At 60.3% G+C, this 22,270-nt stretch overlaps 1 protein-coding gene across 2 annotated transcripts in view; it reads right to left on the bottom strand.

Annotated features, from left to right (window-relative positions):
* The window catches only part of Tfeb (transcription factor EB), a 41,098-nt gene that overhangs the window by 3,337 nt on the left and 15,491 nt on the right, over nucleotides 1-22,270 (bottom strand). The window contains exons 2-7 of one of the 2 annotated variants that reach the window (XM_048347782.1): nucleotides 3,355-3,564; nucleotides 3,022-3,276; nucleotides 2,615-2,695; nucleotides 825-945; nucleotides 685-741; nucleotides 220-295 (exon numbers count right to left, since the gene is read on the bottom strand). In XM_048347782.1, the coding sequence (XP_048203739.1) occupies nucleotides 220-295; nucleotides 685-741; nucleotides 825-945; nucleotides 2,615-2,695; nucleotides 3,022-3,276; nucleotides 3,355-3,561 (797 nt within the window). In that variant the 5' untranslated portion in view covers nucleotides 3,562-3,564. Of the gene's footprint in view, nucleotides 1-219; nucleotides 296-684; nucleotides 742-824; nucleotides 946-2,614; nucleotides 2,696-3,021; nucleotides 3,277-3,354; nucleotides 3,584-22,270 lie in introns of both variants that reach the window. The other variant, XM_048347781.1, reaches the window with a different exon arrangement.

The raw sequence follows: 22,270 nt of genomic DNA, 5'->3' as shown, positions 1-22,270 counted from the left end.
CCTGGTGGCTCAAGTGGCAGAGTGCTAGCCTTGAGCAAAAAGAAGCCAGGGACAGTGCTCAGGCCCTGAGTTCGAGCCCCAGGACTGGCAAAAACAAAAAAGCAACCAAAAGCAACCCTGGCAACCAAATGGGGCTGGGGGCCGATGCTCCCTTCCGGCCGCTCCCCCCCCCCCCCCCCCCCCACCAGGCCGCTCCCTGCCCCACGCAGATCTGCTCACAAGTCATTGGCCTTGGGGATCAGCATTCCCAACTCCTTGATGCGGTCATTGATGTTGAACCTCCGCCTCCTCTCAACTGCAGGCAATGGATTCCAGAGGGGGTGGTTAGAAGGGTGGGAACCGGCCCTGGAGAAACTTCACGGGGGGGGGGGGGGGGGGGCCGGTGGGGGATTGTCCCAGGGCTGTGGCTTAGACGAGGCCCTTCTGAGAGGTAAAGGGTGGGGAGTGAGGAAGCCGCAGTCAGCAGCAGGTGGTGATCACAGTCAATGAATCAATAAGCAGGGAATTTCAGAACCACCCCCACCCCCACGTAGAAAGAACCAGAGGGAAGAGAAAGGAGTCAAGGAGTCACCATCCTCCCCAGGGAGTCCCGCTGGGGCAGACCAGGGGGGGCCAATCTAGGAGTGGGGGTGGGGCGTTCCTAGCCAGCCCAGGTGAGCTGGGGCGGGGAATGGCAGGACTCACTCAAGTTGTGATTGTCTTTCTTCTGCCGCTCCTTGGCCAGGGCCCGGCTCTCAGCATCTAGGGGCCAGGGAAGAAGGTGAGAGGGGCAAGGTGGGGGGGGCGGGAGGGAAGGGCCGATGGAGCGGGGAGGGCCGCTGTACCTGTGAGCTCTCGCTTCTGGGTCAGGTCTGCGGGGCAGGAGCTGCTGGTGACGCCCACCAGGGAGGCTGTGACCTGGGGGTCGCTGCTGTACACGTTCAGGTGGCTGCTGGACAGGGGCAGCTGTGGGGGGAGTGGCGGGGGTGGGGCTCCATGAGAGGGGCTCCCCTTCCTGGGGGGAGCTCTCTCCCCGGCCCATCGTCCCAGGAGCAGGGATTCCAAGGGCTGAGGCAGCTCAGAGTGAGCCCCACGAGGCCCTACCCCTCGGAGAGAGCCAGCAGAAAGCCCCAGGGAGGGGCTTAATCTGTTCTGAAGTTTCTGGAAGGCTCCCTGCAGGGCAAGGAACTCCACTGAGTGGGAGAGGAGAGGTGAGGCTGGGCGAAGCTCTCAGAAGATAACACACACACACACACACACACACACACACACACACACACACACACACACACACACACACACACACACACACACACACACACACACACACACACACACACACACACACACACACACACACACACACACACACACACACACACACACACACACACACACACACAGGCCTATACACCCCCAATGCACTAGAGAAGAGCCAAAGGGACCAGAACCACGGCGTAGCCCCCGCCCCCTCCTCCCTTGGCTCCCATCCTAGCTGCAGGTTTGGACCGAGCTGGTCCAGGCCAGCTTCTGCTAAGTCACTTAGTCTGGACCAGCTCCCACCGAGCCGAGCGACTGGCAATGTCACCAGAGCTGAGGAGGCTGAGGACTGACAGTGAAGTTGCCTGGGGTGGCATGGTGGGGGACCAGGCTGGAGGCCCAGGAAGCAGGGAGAACCAAGTTAAAGGGCCTGGGAGGGGGGCAGGAATGGGGGCTCACACCGTGCGGGTCAATCCTGGCTGCTCTGGAGTCAGAGATCAGGAGGCGGGGGGGGGGGGGGGGGGGGGGGGGCGTGGTTTGGTTATCCCCAGCCAGCAGGAAGAAACCTGCTGATCTCAACCAATCAAAGAAGGTGGGCTGCAGCCGGAAGCGTAAATAGGGGGATCACAGTCCAGGCCAGCTGAGACCTAAACGTGAGACCTTTCTACAAAAACATCTAAAGGCAAAAAGGGCTGGAAGCAGGCACCAGTGTTACCGTCCGGCCTAGAAGCATGCAAAGTAACTGGGAAAAGAGCAAGCAAGCCCAGGGGCTTCTCAAGGTCATCCCTGAAACCACCATCACGTTCCCCAAACCTGGTCCTTCCCCCCTGCCAGGGGGGACCCTGGGGCCACCTGCCCTACACTGCTAAAGGGAGGAGTCCTACGGCTGGGACAAGGCCCACTGCTGGGCTTGGAGCAGGGGAGCCACACGTCCCCAGGGGGACTTCCTGTGGCCTCGCCATCCCTCCCCTAGGAGACGCTGGAAACAGCCCAGCCGCCCCTCTTCCCTGTGCCGGCTGCTCTGAAGCCCCATGAGGAAACACAGGTGGAAAACATCCTTAATTCATAACTTGCGTGTGCGTGTGTGTGTGCGTGCACGCGTGTATGAGTGTGCATGTGCACCCACAGCAATCCTGGGGCTTTATCTCAGAGCGGGGAGCTAAGCTTCTTGGTACCCAAGGATAGAGCTCCCCCACTTGCGCCTCAGCTCCACTTCCAGCTTTTTTGGGTGATTGGTGATTCTGAATGGGGGGTGGGGGGACGGCTGTCCCTGCCAAGACGCCAGTTCTCAGGTGAGCTCTTGGCAAGTCCAGCCGCCGCGGGGCCGCGGGGGGTCTGGGCGCTGGCGGGTCCCCTGGGTGCCCGGCTGGAGTACCGTATTGGGCATCTGCATCTCGGGGTTGATGTAGCCCAGCACGTTGTCCAGCCGCATGATGTTGTCGATGACGTCGTCGAACTGGAAAGAGAGGAGTCCATCTGCCCAGGGCCGCCCCCACCTGACGGGCCAGCTCCTCGCCGGGGAGGAGACAGGCGCTGTCCAGCTCCTCCGGCGGAGCCGGGGGGGGGGGGGGGCGGTCCAGGTCCTCCCCGGGGCCTCCCCAGCCGGAACCACGACACACCTTCCACTCCACCCGCGCCAGTGAGCCCGGCTTCCCCGTGGGAACACAGGCGAGGATGCCCCCTCAGCCCGGGCTCCCCACGTACGGGCCCCGAGGACGCACCCCGGCTTCTCTAGGCAGAGCCCCTGCCCCCCTGGGGCTGCGGGGGCGCCGGCCCGCTCACCTCCTTCTCGGGGTTGGAGCTGATGTGCAGCATGGCCATGGGGCTGTTGGGGGCGCTGTTGCCGGCGGAGGTGGACAGCACGTGTCCCGCCCGCACCCCGGGGGAGGCGGCGGGCGGGGGCTTCGGGGAGCCTTGCGCGGGGCTGATGGGGGCGGCGAACTTGTTCCCATAGGTGTCGGACAGGTACTCGCGCACCTTCTGGTGCTGGGACTGCTGCAGGTGGTAGGAGGTGGGGTTCTCCAGGTAGGACTGCACCTGAGGGGAGAGGCGGGAGGAGAGGTGGGCGGCTGAGGCCGGAGGGGGGGCGGGGGCGGGAAAGGGGGGGGGCCCTACCTTCAGCACCTCTCCCGGCACAGGGGGCGGCGACTGGAAGTGGACGGGGGTGTTGATGGCCGGCGTGGGCGGCCCTCCCAGCGGCTGCTGCTGCTGCTGCTGCTGCATGTAGTGCATGACCGCCTGCTGCTGCATGCGCTCCCGCTGCTCCTCCTGCTGCGCCTGCTCCCGCATGAGCTGCATGCGCAGCCCGATGCGCGACGCCATGGCCGCCCGGGGCGCCGGCTCCCTGGGGACGGGGAGAGGCGGGTCTGTGAGCGCCTGACCCGGGAGGGAGAGCCTCCGGCCCGGGCCGCCCAGCCAGGCCGGACCCAAAGATCCCGTCTTCATTCGCCGCGGCTGACCACCTGCCAAACCTGCAGTCCACCCGGCCTCGGAGTCACTCTGTCTGTCTGTCTGTCTGTCCGTCACACCCGCGTCATCACCCTACCAGATCCCGTTGCTGCTACATAGTCCAGTGGTCACCCCTGCTGTCCCTCCCCAGCCCAGCCTTAGCCACACCTCCCTCCCCAGACCTCTCCCACCCTCCCCAACACATTCTAGAAACACCCAGCCCAGTCCCTGACCTGCTCCCTGCCTAGAACTCTCTGTGGCTCCTACTTCCTTCAGAGTGAAACCTAAAGCCCATACCATAGCCCCAAAGGCCCGCTAAGGCCTGCTGCCACCTCCTCCCCCTCAGGTACCAGCCTCCCCCCACCCCCCACTTCTCCCAGTCTCCGCTCAGCTCTAGGCTGTGTTCTAGCCACACCTCCACCCTCTGCAATTCCTCAAGCACCCGGGGCATGCTCCCACCCCAGGGCCTTTGCACCGGCTGCTCCCTCCTGGAATGTGGTTTCTCAGATACCATCAAGGCTCACCCCTTCACCTCCAAGGCTCCAATGCCACCTTATAGTCAGGCTCTATGATCACTCCACTAGAACCATCAAAACTGCCGCCACCACCAAGCCCCTCTCCTCTATCCTCCCCCCACCCAATCACTTACTGCCCTCTAACAGACAGGGCATTTTCCCTCCCATTCATTGTAAGGGCTTCCCAAGCCAGGAATGCGATCTTCCCCGGGGCAGGCTTTTGTCTGTTGTTTACCTTCTGGCCTCTAGCAACTAGGACTTAGTACATGCTAAGGCACTGAGTAAAAAGAAGCAGCATTATTTGGGACTGGGAGTGTGGCTTAGCGGTAGAGCGCTCGCCTAGCATGCATGAAGCCCTGGGTTGATTCCTCAGTATCCCATAAACAGAAAAAACAGGAAGTGGCGCTGAGGCTCAAGTGGTAGAGTGCTAGCCTTGAGCAAAAAGCAGCTCAGGGACAGTGCTCAGGCCCTGAGTTCAAGCCCCACGACACTGTAGTCCCTAAGCTCCAGAAAGCATTCTACCAAGCCCAACATCACTGACCCCCGAGGGAAGGGCAGGTGTGGCCCTGGAGCTTAGATGGGGAGGGAGGAGGGGTGAGTCACTGGAAGGCCTGCAGCTGGGCTGCCCGTCCCCAGCAGCCCAGTGGCCCTGGGCCAGTCCCTTCTTCCATAGCCTGGGCCTCCATTGCACTATGCCCGGGGCCAGGCCGAGGCTCTGGGAGAGGTGCCTGGGGGTGGGGGGGGGGACTGCAGGGGTTTGGCAAGAGCAGCACAACCTTGATGAAGCGAGGCTGGCGGGGGGGGGGGGGCAGACGTGGGGACATGGGGACGTGAACAGAGGGACGCTGTAGAGCTGCGGCCCGGCTTTCCTCTGTGAGCCTGGGCGACTGTCTCCCAGAGCTTTCGTTTCCACACCCGGAAAGCCGGCGTGGGAAGGCTGGGGCAATGGCGTGTCTCGCACAGGGCGCACGCCGCTGGTGGCTGAGCACAGGATGGCAGCGTGGGCTCGGCCCGTGGAACCCAGAGGCCGGCGCTGAGCCCCGAGGCCCCGGAAGGCGCTCGGCGCTGCGGGAGGGACGCGGGAAGTGCGGGAAACCGAGGCGGGCACTGGAGCGCCGGTGGCCAGCATCTGTGTGGACAGGAAGTGCGGGTGGGACTCGGTGGCCCAGGAGGCAGCCGGTCACCAGCCCACACCGGGGTCGGCAGGGCTTCCACAGGGGACTGGGGGGGGGGCATGTTGATGGAGGCGCAACCGCAGGACCCCCATTCTGGCTCCTCTCACAATCCAGGTGACCTTCCTAGGCAGCAGGAAAGCCACAGCCTCTGAAGGTCATACAATGTTTTAAAATAAAAGAAAGGAAACGGTCCTGAGCCGGTGGAGGGGCCTCAGCCCCCAGCAGATGCCCCCCCCACCCCCCCCCAGGCGGCAGTGCCAGCTGCAGCTCCCGCAGCCCCCGGGACCCCCACGGCCCCGGCACACACTGGCCTACAGACGCGGGGCTGACCAGCTGCAGCCGGCCATGAACCCCGGCAGCCAGGCGGCCCCCGGGCCCCCTACCCCACCCCAGGACAAGAGAAGGGGGGAAGGGGCCTGGCCGTGCCAGCCCTCTCAGGGAGGGCTGGGGAGAAGGAGGCCCTTGTTTCCTGACAAAGGGTGGCCAGCTGTCCGGGAATGGTGCTGGGCCCTGCGTGGCGTGGGCCTGGCAGCGCCGCCTCGGCGGCCTGGTCTGTACAATGGACTCGGGAGTGCGGCCCTCCGGGGGTGGAGGGCACGGAACTGAATGTGCACAGCCAGGGAGGGACGCACGGCGGTGGCGGGCAGAGCGTGGGCTCAGTCTCCAAGCTCCTCACGTCTCACCAGGAGCAAAAGGGGGGGGGTCCTCCGTGCTCAGGCTGCCCCCCTCGCTGAAGGGACTTCATTAGCACCCTTGGGAACATGGGGCAGACCCACAACGAGTTTCTCCCTTACCCCCACCCCCAAGCCCTACTTGCAGAGAGTGGCCCCACCACTCATCGGCCCCGGGCCCACAGCGGCTCCCTGCCATCCATCGCTCACCAACCAGGCCCTCCCGGCCCAATGCCTCGCCAAAGCAGAGCTGAAGCTCAGCCACTGCCAACTGAGGCTCCCAGGCCCACGGGCCCAGCCTGCACGGGCCCCGCTGGGTGACCTGGGAAAGTCACTAGACCTCTCTGGGCTTCCCTTTGCTGCTCTTTACAATGGAGCCTTCCAGAGGCACAGGGAATGTGGGACTAACCTTGCAGGCCACCGGTCACTCAATAATGGGGGGCAGGGGTGGTCCTGGTCCTCTTTGGTTCCTGGTTCCCTAGAGGTCATTTATACCCAAGTATGAACAAACTGGCCAGACGCTTTGCTTTATAAAGGATGTGGGTGAGGAGGGGAAGTGAAGGACCAGGGAAAATCACTGGACTCCATGACCAAGGAAGGAAGAAAGAGCCGGGCACCAGTGGCTCACGCCTGTCATTTTATCTGCTCAGGAGGCTGAGACCTGAAGACCGCAGATCAAAGCCAGCCTTCCCTGGCAGGAAGGTCTCATGAGCCTCAATTACCCACCCGCAAGCCAGAGTGAACATGGGCTGAAGGGGTAGAGCAGCAGCCTTGAATGAAAAAGCTAAGGGACAGTGCCCAGGCACGCGCGCGTGCACGCGCGCACACACACACATACACACACACACATTGGGGAAGAAAACTGGAAACCCTCACAGGCCACTGTCAGGCTCCACTCCTGCTCACAGGCCCGGTGAGTGTCCATATGTTGGTTGAAGGTCATCCACGAGAATGTTCCCAGCAGGCCAGTGCACAGGAGCCCAAACTGGACACTACCCAAATGTCCACCGAAGAAGGACGGCTAAGGAAGGTATGGCACAGCCCCCAAGAAATGTCGCTGCACAGTGACAGGGCTGGGCACGCTTATCCACAGCAGAGGGCTCCCTCGTGTCTTCAGAGAAGCCAGACAGAAGAATGCCCAGAATATAATCTAATCTATGTATCGGATGCTCAGAAAAAGGCCAGGCCCAGCTACAGTGTTAGAAGCCAGAATCCAGGTCAGCCCCGGGGAGTAGCTGGGACTTAGGGCCTGGGGGCCAGGAATGTTCTATAATTTGTTGCAGGTGTTGCTGACACAGGAGTATCTTGTTTATGATCTTTTGTCCAGCTGCTACTTACAACTGTTTCACTTTTTAGAACTCAAGAACGAAGGCAGACATTAAACAGTTTAAAAGAAGAGGTAAGCAAATCGCCCAACCCCCGCACCCAATGTCCCCAGTCCAGCCACGATGTAGAATGCCGTGGGGTCCACCCAGGTGCCGGTGGCTCCCGTCGACACGCCCAGCTAGTCAAGAGGCTGAGAGATGCGGACCCAGATTTAAAGCCGGCTGGGGCAGACAAATCAGAGACTCTTATCTACCATTAACCAGCCAAAAGCTGGAACTGGAGACATGGTTCAAGTGGCAGAGGGCCAGCTCAAGAGGAAAAACACTCGCCAGAGTGCAAGGCCCTGAGTTCAAGCCCTAGTATCAGCACAAACGAAAGGCATCCATGTATGTAATGATATACTCCACATTATGTACTGACAGATTAAAAAACAGGCTCAATGTCTGGCAATCATGGAATGCCGGGTTCATGATAAACGCACAATGTCGCAAGACAGAAAAAGCAGGATGTAAATTTCTATATGAAAACTGCTCACCACCATGTAAAAATAGGATGAGTGGTGTGTGTGTGTTTGGATCTTACGGAACAGTGTTCCTGTTCACATGACCTGGCACTTGAGCCATGCTTCCAGCTCCGCTTTTTGCTGGTGATTCTGGCGATTAGGGTCTCGTGGGCTTTTTTTTGCCCTGGCTGGCTTCCAACTACGACCCTCTGGACCTCAGTCTCCCAAGCAGCTCGGATGACAACAGCGCGCACCGAGCGAAAGCGCCCGGCTTCGTTCTTCTATGATTTCCACTGAGAGCCGAAGCTTAGTCACTACCGAGTACCGAGCGCCAGGTACTGTTAACTTGTTTTCGCAGTTCCGTGACAGGAGCACCATTGCTGTCCTGGCCTCACAGATGAGGACACAGTCACAGAGGGGCTGTTTGTTACTCACTAAAAGTCACACAGCCTAACAACTGGAAGCTAAAGACGAGGTGCTGGCTGTCTGGTCCTAACCCGGGTGCTGGGAGTCTGGCTATATGTAATCCTGCACTTGGACCAACGGGTTAGGACATCTGATTTTAGGGAGTCCCTTGAAGAAGTCCCCAGCCATCACAGGGTCTCAGCAGCTGATCTCTTTCATCCAGCCCAGGGCCTGGAGGGGACGCAGGGCGATGGGACCGTCTGAAATCCCCGAATAAGAAAACACTGCCCTTCCTCAACGGGCAGATAATTTCCTGTATTCCCAGACAAGCGCATGGTCTGGCGGCTGGAACAACAAAGCTCGCGGGCGCCGCGCCGGGCCGCCTGTTTAAACCATTTGTGACGTCGGTGCCTCCGTGGTTGGAAGGTGCTGTCTTCTAATGGCGCTGCTTACAAACCTTCCATTGTGCGGCCTCCTGGGGAAATCAACGGACGCTAGCGGAAGGCCTGGAGGGGGGTGGGGACGGGGCGGAACCCGTGACCCCCTTGGCCTCCCAGCCTTTGAGTCCCAGGTTTGGGGGTTCTTCTGTCTTCTCTGAAGCTCTCTGACAGCAGAGGTGACATGACCTCATGACCTGGGAGACAGCAACGATGGTCCACTCAGTCCCTGTGCCGCAGGACAACGACACGGTGTCCCCCGGGCAGTCACAGCTCCCTCGTGGAGTGAGGAGTGCCACCCGAATCCCAGGGGCAGCAGTCCGGCCCGGTCCCCGTCTCCCCATCAGTAGTCAGCGGGGCCACGTCTCCCTCAGAGCTGTCGCGCCCTCAGTGTGGAGGCTGGGAGAGTGTGGGCATGGGGGGGGCCCCGTCCAGGCCCACCAGGGACACCCCACGCAGGCCCCTCTCAAGTTCCCTCTGGAAACAGAGCCCCATGTAGGCTCCCTGCAGCCTGAGGCAGGCAGCTCTTTCCTGGGCCAGGACGGGGCCCGATGCCGAGCCACCTTCCTTCCTCTGCGTCCAAGCGCCCCCCCCCCCCGGCTCTCCGTCTACTCACACGTCCAGCTCTGCCTGTGGCCACTCCTCCTTATCCTCACTTCCCCGACACCTACCAGGCTCCCCAGAGACAAGGAAGTTTCCAGAAAAGACACCTTTCTTCTCTGGACCCTCCAGACTTCCCAAGCCACCTGTGGTCGGAGGACAACCTGCCAACGCTCCAAGAACCCACCGTGCGCCCCCGCCGAATACACGTTAGGCCTCGTGCTTCCCTCCCGCATCCCGTGGCCACCCTAGGGGCCCCAGGGCAACCGTGGCAGGCGAGGAGACGCTAAGTGTCCTGTCTGAGGTCACGCCACAAGAACACAGTGAAGAGGGACTGGAGCCCAGGTCACTCCTGTGCCATGGTCAGAGAGAGCGAGACAGGGGACCACAGGGAAGATCTCCCCAGTGACACCCCCCCCTTGAGCCCTATGGAGGGTCCCCAGAAAGGCCGGAGTACCCTCCAACCTCCCAGATGCCTCCAGACAGAGGCTGACCACACCTACAGACACTTGAACAGCCAAGAAAACCCATGCCCAGGACCCACTGAGGCAGCTACGCAGGCCCTGGGAGAATTCTATCAAGCTGTCTCTCTCTCTCTCTCTCTCTCTCTCTCTCTCTCTCTCTCTCTCTCTCACACATACACACACACACACACATAGATCACAGATCTACTCAGGACCAGAGTGATAGGAAGGCAGAGGTGGGGTCCAGCCCAGAGGTAGCTCCTTGAAAGAGAAAGGGTCTTAAGGGCGAGGGACTCAAGTTCCACATTCATGAGAGAGAGTAGCTAAGTGGCCACAGGCCAGGCCAGCTGGCGACTAGCATCCCCTCCAGGAAGACAAGGCCCAAGATTCCCCCTTATTGGGCCACTTTGGGCTACTGTGGATTTGGAGTGACAGCTGGGACCTTCTGGAGTAAGTCAGCTTTGTAAGGACTCCCTCAGCCCCAAAGCCAGAGCAGGGTTGGACTAAGTGCCCTGAGCAAGACCCCTCTGCGCTGTGTGATCTCAGGGAAGTCCCGCCTCCTATGGGCCCTGGGTGTCTAGTAAGAAAAGCCCAAGGAAGGCTCTGAGGCCCGGTCAAGTATGACAAGGTTGAGCTGGGAGGAGACTTTTCCCCATCCCTTCTCAACGCTCTACAACTCCTCTCCAGAGCTATGGCCTTCAGGGACCAGCCTGCACCTCGGCCTCTCATCCCATCTGTGTGGGTCTGAGTGGAAGATGGGGTGTGGGGGGGAGGCATACAAAGAGCCAGGCCTGCCCCTTCCTCCAGCACCAGGCCCAAGCCTCCCCACACCTGCCCCGCTGAGCTAGCTCCCAGCAGCCCTCAGGAGCCCCACACCCAGGCCACCCTGCCCCAGGCTGAGGTTGGCAGGCTCCCACACACTCGGGCAGTGCCTGGCTCTGACCCTGCTCCCGAGAGCCGGCAGCCCCCATCCCTGGCCCAGCCGTTCCAGGCCCTCGGAGGCCGCCAAGCCTGGCTCTAAGAGCACTTCAGCAGCACCCAGACTCCATTAAATAAATCAACCCCTGGAGGAGAGAAGCAGACCGGAAAGAGGGAACACAAGAGCGAGCGGTGACCACGGTAGGAAGTCCCAAAGGCTGGCCGATGACTCCAGAGTGCAGAGCTAGGTGTTAATCATTCTGAGGACTAACCGGGCATCAGGCACTGTTCTGATGTGACATGGACTGCTGACTTGATCCTGCGGCCACGCCACTCACCTACGAAAGGTACAGACTTACCCTCCGCATTCCAGAGGGGGCAGGTGAGGTACCGACAGGGTGAAAATGTGCCCAGGGTCACACAGCTGCCAGGGGGTGCACCGAGCGCGCCTGGTCTCAGGATCTGCACATGCGCATCAGAATGCAGGCACCCCTGCCGGCAGTCTGGAAAGGCCCTGAGGAGGGCGTGACGGAGATTTTAAACTGAGCAGTTGGGGGCAGGATACCAGCCCAATGCAGCTGCCCGCTCCAGAACTGCTCTCCATCCAGTCCCTGGTGGAGGTACTGGGATTTGAACTCAGGACCTCTCAATCTCCATTTGGTCCCTTTTTTTCCCCCCACAAAAGCCTTGTCCTGCTGAAGGACGTCAACCCACCCCTACCGCCCCCCCCATTGTCCCCTCCGTACAGCTATGCGGACAGCTGCCTGCTCCACAGCTGGCTGAGGCGGCCTCTGAGTTCAGAGGAGCATGACTTAGCCTCTTACGCACTGTGACAGTGGGCAGGTACCTCAGTTTCCCCATCTGTACAACAGACGGCAGCTCTGCCACCCTCCTCCAAGCAGGGTAGGAGGTGGGATGTGATACGCCTGGCCCGGGGACACTCCACGGTGACCTGGCACCGCCCCAAGGAGGCCGAGGCAGCTTGCAGAGCTCGCCCCGGGACATCTGTAGGCACAGCAAAAGAGGCTTCACTCTCTGCCTTCTGGTTGCAAGAGTAACAAGAGGGAGGAGAGAGTGAGTCCCGGGCCTGGGAGAACAGGCAGGGCGCTGTAAGCCCCACAGTGAGCTCTGGCAATCAGCCCTGACTCTCAGACCCAGGGGTCAAGGTGGAGGCCAGGGGAGGGCCTAGAAGCCGAGATGTTACCAGTGCCAGACGGATAGCATGAGACACATCTCACACACACAACACATTCATCACACACACACATACGAGACACAACTCACACACACGAGACACATTCATCACACACACACACTCAAGACACTCATCCCCCCCCCCAAGACACATTCATCCCCCACACAACACGTTCATCACTCACGCACATAGACACACACAGAGGCTCACAGGCTCACTTCGTCACATACACACCCAGGCCCATGTCACACACAGGACTTGCCTCCTGAAGAACAGCTCCAGCAGGCAGCAGCGGGCCACATAGAGAACAGAGGGGGTCTGGGGTGGCTGGCTCCCTCCGGCAGACCGGGGAGCCCACCCTTTGCTCCCCACCCGCCTCCATGGCAGACCAACAAGAATTCCAAGTCACGCTCCCCTGAGATTTTAATTGGTCGCCCGCGCGCTGGCCCTGCTTCCCTAGGACACCGACAGACACCAGGGCAGGATGCAGCGCGGTGCTCTGCCTCGGGGTCCCCTGAGCAGCGGCCACACACTGGGGGCTGGGATGGTCTCCAGGCCCACACTTCCACTGAACGACGGCAATGCAGGGGTCTGGTCCACCCTGTCCATGGACAAGTGGCAGCCCTTACCTCCAATGTCCCCATCTCCAGCTCAGAAACTCACCTCCTTCACCACCGCGGGCTGCGGGGGGCCCCCAGCTCCCGTGGGAAACGGCACCCTAGCCTTACGCAAAGTACGAGGCAGAACCCCAAGCAGGCCGAGCAGGCCTGAGAAAGAGTTATTGGTCAGGGGAGTCCACTGGGGCTGTCAGAGAGTATGTGATTTCACAGATTCTGGAAAGGCCCTCAACCCCAAAATAACTCCTTCCGGATCCGGAAATCCCTCCCAGCCCTCTGAGATCCACAGCTCGGAGCAGCTCCCACCTGAAGCCCTTGTCAGCTCACTCCCTGGGAGAGACAGCTGGCAGCCAGCCTGTGAGTGGTGAAAGATGGGCAGGGGGAGTGGTGCCAGGGCCAGAAGCCTGTGCTGGGAGCCCGCCATGATGGCCAGGGCCACCCTGCTGCCAGCTCCCACCAGGAGGGGGCGCTCTGACCACCGGCACCTACCCAGGGCTGGCCCAGGAGAAGCCCGCGCGCCTCTCAGCCCGGCAGGAGGTCTGCAGGGGATTCTCAGCAATCCCCTCCACACACATGCCAGGGAAACCAAGTCTCATCCCAACCATCCTCTTGAGAAAGCCAGAGGAGCTCTGAGAGCCGGGGAGGTGGAGGGACAGGAGGGGGAATTAACCAGGTTCCAAAATAGCACAGTTGGTTCTGCCTCACTTCACCGGGCGCAATGTCTGGCAGCTTCTGCTTTCGATCTGACTCACGCCTGGTGGAGGCAGGACGGGGCGGCCAGTGGCCCAGAACTCCTCACCCGGAGGCCGTTTTCCTCTCACTCCATGCTCCTACCGGGCTGGACCTCCTCCCCTGCCCTGTCTAGAGCGGATCTGGAAAAAGTAGGGGCTTCCTTACCTTGCCTGGGGGGCAGGCTAGCCCATCGTGGGCCCCCCTGTGATATCAACTGAAAGACCCACAATCCAGCCGCGCTGCTGACCTGCCTGGGAGCCCTGTCAGCCATCAGCCAGGGGAGTCTAAAGCCCGCCACTGTTTCCCTCGCGAGGAGTGGCCCCACCAGCGGAGGGGCGCCCAGAACCCAGACACTGCCACCGTGCTCTGTCCTCGAGCCCCAGGGGAGCCCCGTGCCCTGACCAGGGCTGAGCGGGCAGCGTGGCTGTGCCTGTTGGGTGAGGGTAGGGCGGCCGTAGCTCAGCTCCCCTGTAATTATCTTTATCTCCTGTCTCTCTCCCGCCAGGCTGTGGGGCTCTAGCTGCTTCGCTTTCCCCCTCGGGGCTTAGAGGGCAGCCTGAGAAAGCCCCAGTGCTGGGCGCAGCACCGCCTTGCCCTCCTCTGTGGACGGAAGACGCTTCCAGTCAAAAGCAAGACAGGAACGGGAAGCCTTACCTTCCGACCCCGCGCTCACCCCTCCACCCGGGCCAGCCCTCCCTCCGGCACCCCGGCCAGGAGCGGACTACAGGCAGGCCTGCAAGTGGCCGCTGTGTATTCTGCCTACTGGATAGAGTGAGGCTGCCCAAGGAAGCAGGGGAGATGGGCAGAGGCCATGAGGCGGGCCAGTACCCCAAACCCACTCTGGACTGTTTCCTGGCTAGGCCCGCAGGTGGTTGGTAGAGAGCAGAGGCTGGGTGGCCTGTCCAGCGAGTCCAGGCCCAGTCCCGTCCCCACCCTGGCTCCTGTCCTTGCTGGGGGCTTCCCCCGAACACCCCTTTTCTAATAACTCTCAAGTGCTGGCAGGGACAGAGGGGTGACCTTGCAAAAAAAGCAATGCCCTAACACCCAGTGAATGCCACCTGTTCCAATGGACACGCGGGGGAGGGCACGAGAAAGCTCAGGTCCTGACTAATGGGCACATGCGTCCACAGGGAAGGGAGAGGCAGGGCAGCGGGAGGAAGAAAAGGAAGTCGGAAGGTCGCTGCAAGCAGCGTTAGGATGCTGTCCGGGGAGGGGGTGCAGGCTGCCACCCTGCGCCCGCCAGCGTGCCCGCACCCCCTCTCAGGAAAGGATGGGGCACGGGGGGTACCCGGTCTGCCGAGGCCTGCACAGGGCCAGCCAGAGTGTGGCAGGGGGCAAGCACCACGTTTCTACACAAAGGGGATCCTGACAGTGTCCTGTTTTGGATTCGAGACCTCTAGAAGACTGTGCTTGAGCATCTGCTGGATATGACAGCCCTGGGGGTGGTAAGTGGGGCAGCAAGCCCTGAGGCATAGACAGGAGGGGCTGTGGGGGGGCAAAACCTATGCTTGGGCTGACTGAGTCCAGAAGATGTTAGACCCCTGGCCACATCCCCTGGGTTGCCTGAGCCCTGCTCACCTGAGCACTTTCTACCTGCCAGCAACCACCTGTGCACCAATGGCGCTGCCTCCCATGTCCCGGCGAAGACCCGGATCCCTCCACTGGGAAACTAGACGATGCTCCGCAAGGCCCCCCGTGAGACGGGCGAGGCGCAGTCACAGGAGTCACCCGCTGCCAAAGAGGCGTTCGACAAACGTGCCAGTCCTGGGGCTTTACACTCAGGGCCTGGGTGCTGTCCCTTAGCTCTTTTGCTCAAGGCTGGCACTTTATCACTTGGACCACAGCTCCACTTCCGGCTTTTTGCGGGGTAGTAGGTGGATTTTCCCTGTTCAGGCTGGCTTAGAACCACGATCCTCAGATCTCAGCCTCCCGAGTGGCCGGGCACGCGAGCCACAGGTGTCCGGGTGTAAAGAGGCGTGTTAGCAGCCTTCCCCCCTCCCTGGTCCTCACAAGCCTGCCTCTTTCAGGTGCTCCCCAGGGCAACCTCCAGAATGAGCCATCTGCAGCCACACGCTCCGTCAGCCGACAAGCCCAAGGAAGCAGCTCTGACCTGAAATTGAGCAGCTAGCTCTGAACCTTAGACAGAAAGGCAGAGGACCAGGCGCCGGAAGCCCCGTGGAGAGGCCCAGAGGAAGAGCCAGTGGGTGCAGGAGACTGGTGGAGCTGGACGCACCATGAGTGTGCCTGGAACTCCGCCGCCCTGGGAAGGCAAGACTGCTCCCAGAAGCAGCGGCGGGAGGGCGGCGTTGTGAGCAGTGTGCAGGAACCTCCACGCTGTGTGTGGCTTGTGCCAACAGGATTGGAAGCCCACACGGCCTCTCCCCCCCCCCCCCCCGCCCCGCCTCGGGCAGCCTGCCGCTAGGGTAGAATTCAGGCTCCAGAACCTCGGCGTGCTCTCATTTGACAACACAGCTGTGGTTTCACTCTCAGAAGGAGCGGGCCGCTGAGAGAGGCCGTTTCAGTCAACATTAGAGCATATGTTCCGAAGCAAGTACCACTGAGTCTTGAACCTGTTACTTATTAACTATGTGACCTTCACTCATTTTCTGAGTTCACGGGGTCTCCGGTATCTTCACCTGCCAAGTGAGAATGAGGTTGGTCCTGGAGCGATCTTACAAAGCATCTCATCTAGTGCACGGCACAGGATAGGTGCTCAATAAGTACTTGAGGGCTGAGTAGGATGAATGGAGGCTGGATGAACGAATAGATAGATGATGGATGAATAACAGATGGATGGATGAATGGATGGGGGGTGGATGGATGGGTAGATGGATGAACGGATAGAGGATGGATGGATGTAACAGATGAATGGATGGACAGATGGATGAATATAACGGATGGGTGGGTGGGTGAGTGGATGAATACACAGATGGATGGATGAATGGACGGATGATGGATGGACAGATGGAAATAATGGGTGGGTACACGCACAGCGATATGGATGGCTGGCTGAAGGGAGAAGGAAGAGCCACGACAGTGGTCTGTATTCTGGTTCCTATCTGGCTCAGAAACCCATCCCTCTAAACATACAAGCAAGATCCTACCACTCCTTCATTTACTGATCTGTACTTTCACTCAGCAGGACGACACATGGGAAGTACGCGGGCTATGTTAGAACAGGGCAGGGTCCTCCAGGCCCTGGCACCGTGGCCCCAGTTCCCACGTGGTCACGCCATGACTGCCTGCTCGCCTCAAGAAGCCCTTGGGAGAGTGGGTCAGAAGCCAGGCAGAGGAAGCCAAGGATGGAGTGTGGGAACTTGAGGGGGATCTTTCTCATGCTCCATAACCCCCGGCTCCCCACTGTCCTCTTGAGAAGGCCTTTGAGATGTCCAAGACCCCGCTCCCCACACAAGCCCCAGATGCACCAGTGGGGCTCCTCACTCTCACCCCAACTCACTCTGGTCCGCTAGAGGCTCCCACTTCTCCCCCAGACTGTCCCGCCTCTTCATTTCTTGAAACCTTGCTCCAGGGCCTCCTCCTCCTCCTCCAGGCAGCCCACCTGGCCCTCACCCCTTCTCTGATTGCCACCTCAGGGTAATGACTTCGTCTCCAGGCTTCAAGCCAGGATCTGTGGCCAGTGTGCTCACCTCGCACGCATGCACGAGGCTCTAAATTCAATTTCCAACGCGACGGGAGGAAGAGGGCAGCCTCTGTCCTAGTCTGAAAAGTCCCATCACCGGTATCTTCCATTGGACCTGTGTGGCGTACCCAGAACGGCCCTGGCCACTAAACCCTTTGGGAGCTCATCACCATTTGTCCAGAAGGGATTCTAAGAGCTTTGCGTATTCGTTCACGGGACTTTCCACACCATGGGGATCTAGGATATTAATTAGTGTACTCATTTTGCAAATGAGAAACTGAGGCACTGAGAAGTTTCTCTGGTTTTCTAGCTAGCTTGTGAGGTCCCCACCACAGGGTTTGCTTTCTTGGTACCCCCCCCAGGCAGCGTCCAGGTAAGGGGGCACTCAGGGTGACCCCTTTGGGCTCTGGGCCTACTATGACCTCTTCGGTGGCCTCAGGCCAAGCTGTGTGGACTGGATGGAAGGAGAAGCATGAATGAGAAAGATGAGCTCGATTGGGCATGCCGGAGTGGAGCTCCAGAGCGGTACAGAGGAGCCAACTGGAACTGGTGTCGGTGGCTCCTAACTACTCAGGAGGCTGAGATCTGCAGTATCACAGTTCAAGGCCAGCTAACCCAGAAAAGTCTGACTCTATCTGCAAAATAACTAGCAAAAAGTAGGAGTGGAAGCATAGCTCAAACAGTAGAGCACCAGCTAAGCAAGCCAGCCAAGAAAGTGTAAGCCCTGAGCTGAAACCTTGGTATTGCCTGAAGGAGGAAGAGAAAGAAGAGAAGTAGGAAGTAGGAGGCAGAGGAGGAGGTGGACAGACTTGGTGTCCCCTTCCATCTTGCCACCTGTCCCCATGGCCCAGTCCTGGCATTTCACAATCCCGTGGCCACTGCAGAATGCCTTGTCCCTTTGCTAAGGGCTGGTGTGGTGCTGAAAGAGGGAGCCAGGCTTCATGCCCAAATGGGCAGGGAGCAAAGAGGGTGGGCAGGGGAAGTGAGGGGAGGGGACTTTAGCTCCACCCAGCCCCAAGGAATAGGGGTCCATGGAGTGAGTCCAGACGGGAAAGTGGGAAGTGGGTCAGACCCACAAGGGTCACGTCCGGGGACCCTCACCTTGTCTGTGGGCATGGACACAAGGCAGGGACAGAGGGCCCCCTCCCCAGCTTGGAGCTGTTCTGTGGCAGCCCCCCCTCGGCCCTCGGCCTCAGAGGCCCCTCCAGGCTGGAAACCTGAGTAGGTGGGGCAGCTCAGGCCAGACTCTCAGAATAGAAATGTCAAGAGCTGTACTCCCCCGCTTCTAGTGGGGCTCGGGCCAGTGAAGGGGGCTCTCCTGGCAGTTTGTGGTGCTCAGGAAGGGGTCCAGGCCAAGTCCTGGCGATACCTCACCTTATATCCCTATCTCTTCTCAGAAGGCACAGGGCCTATATGGTGCAGGTGGAGGGAAACTGAGGCAGGACCCCCCCCCAACCTTGGAGAACTGCTCTGGCTGCCTAGTCAGCAGCAGCATTCTTGAACACAAACCACCTCATTTTGCACAAGTATTCAGGGTTCCAGACCTACTGTTCCAGGGTCTCCTTCCACTCAGGACACACATACTTCCCAGAAGGAACCCAAGCAGGACGCCGGTGAGCAGCAGGGTAAGTGGTTCAGAGCACTGGCTCTGGGTTCAGGTGGCCTGGGTTCCAATGCCAGCAAGCTGTGGGGCCCTAGCGAAGCTCCTGCTGCCCCCTCCCCACGCCCGTGAGTGGCGGCCTCGCCGCTCTCCTCTCCCACAGCTCCCAAAATGGTCCTGGCCACTCCTCAGGCCTCTCCTCTAACTGCCAGTCCCTCCTCCCTCCCCCCTCCTCCCCCTCTGGGGGCTCAGGCTCACTGCTGTTGATAGAGCCGGTGCCAGCTCCGAGGTGGGCACAGGGCCCAGGCACACAATGGGGCTGTGTGTGCAGCCTGCGTTACCCTGGAGCGGAGTTGGGCAGGCTGGCATCTGGGCTCTGGCCAAGAATTCATGTCTCAGGAGAGGGCCTCCTCCCCCCCCGCCCCCCCCCCCGTCAGCACAGCGGGTCCAGGGTGGGCAAGCGCCACCCTGACCCTCCCATCCTGGGGACTCTGTCCACTGGCTGGGCTGCTCCCTCGGGAGGGATTTGGGGCCCATTGTGCAATCTGGGGTTGCAGCGTCCCTGGTGGCTGGGGGGGGGGGGGGGAAGCACCGGCCGCAGGCACAGAAGGGGTAAGAGTGGCTGCACGCGCACGCGCTCCCCATCGCTCTCCTCCGGCTGTAACTTGCAGACTCTGGGCTCTTCACGGGTTTTCCAGACCCCAGACTTCCCGGCCACCCTGGCCTGTGCCAGGGACCCTGGGGTGGCCGGGGCATTGCCGGGGACTCCGTGTGGGGAATGAGTCACCTGCTGGCTACCGCCGGATGCCAGGCGGGGCTGCCCCCCCCCCCATCCCTGGCACACCATCGCGGGCTGGAAGACCACTTAGCTGGTATCGGGTGCTGACCGCAGGCCCCACCGTGGGCCTCAGTGGCCACTTCCTCTGAGATGGGGGTGGCCTGGTCCCGGGATCTGGGGGGAGCTGACCTCCCTCGGGTCCCCACAGTGCCTCCTTTAATTACAGGCAGGGAAGCCCACCCCTCTGAAATGTCCCAAGAGGGGCATCGGGTGGCAGGGTCGGGGAGGAGCAGGGGTGAGCAGGGAGGAGGGAGGTGGCCAGGTGGAAGGGTCCACCTGCTACACTGGGGTTCCATTCTCTTCCTAGCCCAGGGAGCCCCCACCATGAAGCTCCCAGCCCTTGCCACCCCCCACGGGCCCTGGACACACACCTTCCCTCAGACCAGGCAGCGCCATGCCAAGTGCACCCATGGGCGGCTGCCCGCCCTCTCTGAAGGTCACACACAAAGTCTCAGGGGCGGCCCAGCCCCCGTGGACACAGCCCGATGGCCACCCGCCCTCCAGGGCCTCAGACCCCATCTCCCAGGTCCAGCAGCCGCACCGGGGCGGCCCCCTGGCTCGGAGCGCCGAGGACCCCACCGAGGTCTCCCGTGAGCGAGTCTGTCTGTGGGTGCATGCTTGTGGGGGGGCGTGTACCACACCCACCTCCCCACACCCCTGTGCCCTCCTCTTCAGGAAAAGCAAACAGACTGAGGCTGGGGAAGAACTGCTGACCCTGCGGCCTCCTGTGCTGGGACAGCCAGCCTCCAATCCCAAGGGGGCAGCCAGGGCCAAGCTCAAAGATGTACCCCAGAGCAACGCCCCCCCAAGCCCAACGCTGAGGGGCCTGGCACCGAGTCCAAGGAACTCAGTGCATGTCAGACCACAGTCGGTGCCTCCCCGAGTGGGTGGCAGGGAGAGCACAGAACGGATGAAGGGGCCCAGGAAGTCACCCACGAGAGAGGCCCCGGCAGACAAAACACACGTGGAACCCCAACAGGAGGATAAAGAGACTTTGTGGGGACAAAGACATGCCAGCCACCCGGCCCCCAGATTGTCACCACGGCACTTCCTGGAGTCCTCAGGTATTCTCTAGCTTGCGTGCATATACGTTTATATATGTATATGTGTACATGTGCATACACGTGCATATATGTAGATGTGCACATGCATACACCTAACACACACATTGTGCCAGTCCTGGGGCTTGAACTCAGGCTATTGTCCCTGAGCTTTTGTGCTCAAGGCTGGCTCTCTACCACTTGAGCCACCGCGCCAGATGTTTTGGTGGTTAATCAGAGATGAAGAGTCTCATGGACTTTCCTGTTCAGGCTGGCTTTGAACCCCGATCCTCAGATCTCAGCCTCCTGAAGAGCTGGGATTCTAGGAGTGAGCCACTGGTGCCTGACGGCTTGGCTTGCCTATAGCAACAGAAGTGCAGAGACAGCAGGTGAGGGGCGGCCACAGCCCAGTGGAAGGACGGCTACACCCTTATCCTTCAAACTCCAGGACAAACTGCTCGGCTGTGATGGGGGCTTTGCTGCTGTTGTTTCTGTGCCCATGTAGGGGCTTGAATTCAGAGCCTGGGCTCTCTCCTTCTGTCCCTTAGCTTTTTGCTCAAGGCTGGAGCTCAACTACTTGAGCCACAACTCCACTTCTGACTTTCAGTGTGTAAATAGAGATAAGAGACTCATGGACTTTCCTTTCCTGCCCGGGCTGTCGCTGAATTTCAATCTTCAGCTCTTGGCCGCTGGAGTAGCCAGGATTACAGGTGTGAGCTACTGGCATCTAATTTATTTTCCATTTTTTGAGACAAGGTCTCACTGGCTAGCTTAGGCCAGCCTCCATCTCGTGACTGCCTACCCCAGTCTCCCAAGTGCTGGGCTTACAGGTGTGTGCCATTACATTCAGCCCAAGCTGTTCTTAACAACTATCAAGGTATTGGGAAAGAAACACTGTAAGGGCCCATTCCCAAAATGCCCCATGGATTCAGATCCTACCATGCACCTGGCACTGGACAAAATGTTCCTGGTTCACATGGTTCCCTGTGGCCTGAGTATTACAATCCCTGTCTTGCACATCAAGACATGGATAAGCAGAAAGATTAAGTGACCCAACACCTGCAAGCGGCGCAGCCAGATTCCCACACACCTGTACCTGTGACCCCAAGAATGGTGCAGCAGGGACACCCTCAAGGTGCCAGGGTACCTCGCTTCCTCTGGGCCTCGCCCAGGACCACCACCCTCCCTGCTCATCCCAAGCCAGACGGGCCTCACACACAGCAACAATGCCTCCCTCCCCACGCAGAGCGCTTCCATCGAAACCGGCACCCCTGGTCTTAATCCTCACAGCACAGACCCGCAAACAGGCACAGAGAGGTGGATGGACTAACTGCCAAGGTCACACAGCTTAAAGGTGCCACCACCCCCCAAAAAAAACCTCGCAGCAAAACAGGACTGGATCTTAGACGGTCTAGTTACAGAGCCTGACTGTGTAACCTCTGGGTTATGCCACAATCTCTACCCCCTCTATACTCTCTGCTGGCTGTCACAAGTGTTCTAGCTCGGGGCTTACTTCCCCTCTCTGCAGAGGTCAGAGGCCCCCAGGACACTCGAGAGCTGTCAAGAGGCAGCCTGTCACCTGTGGCCCACTCTGTCCACCTGTAGAGTCACCCTGGTCCACCCACAGAGCTGGAGCTGGATTAGCCAGCGGGAGAGCAGGCAAGAGGCAAGCATGAACAGGACGCCTACTGCATGCCCCGCGTCCAGTCACGGCAGGTGCAGGAAGAAGACGGTCCCCGCTCTCCCTGCCCAAGGGGTCGCCCCTGCCAACCCCTCCCCCTCCGGCACGGGCAGTGCCAGATGCTCACAACCCTTAGAAACAGGGCTAAAAATAGACTCCATAATGAGTCAGTGCTAAGAATAACGAGGCCAAACAGCCCACTGCCAGGAGGCCCTGCCGCCTCCCAC

Source organism: Perognathus longimembris, chromosome 6 (assembly GCF_023159225.1).
Source record: "Perognathus longimembris pacificus isolate PPM17 chromosome 6, ASM2315922v1, whole genome shotgun sequence".
Classification (NCBI taxonomy): Eukaryota; Metazoa; Chordata; class Mammalia; order Rodentia; family Heteromyidae; genus Perognathus; species Perognathus longimembris.
Note: the sequence above shows the minus strand (reverse complement) of the source record. Positions and strands in the feature narration are given on the sequence as shown.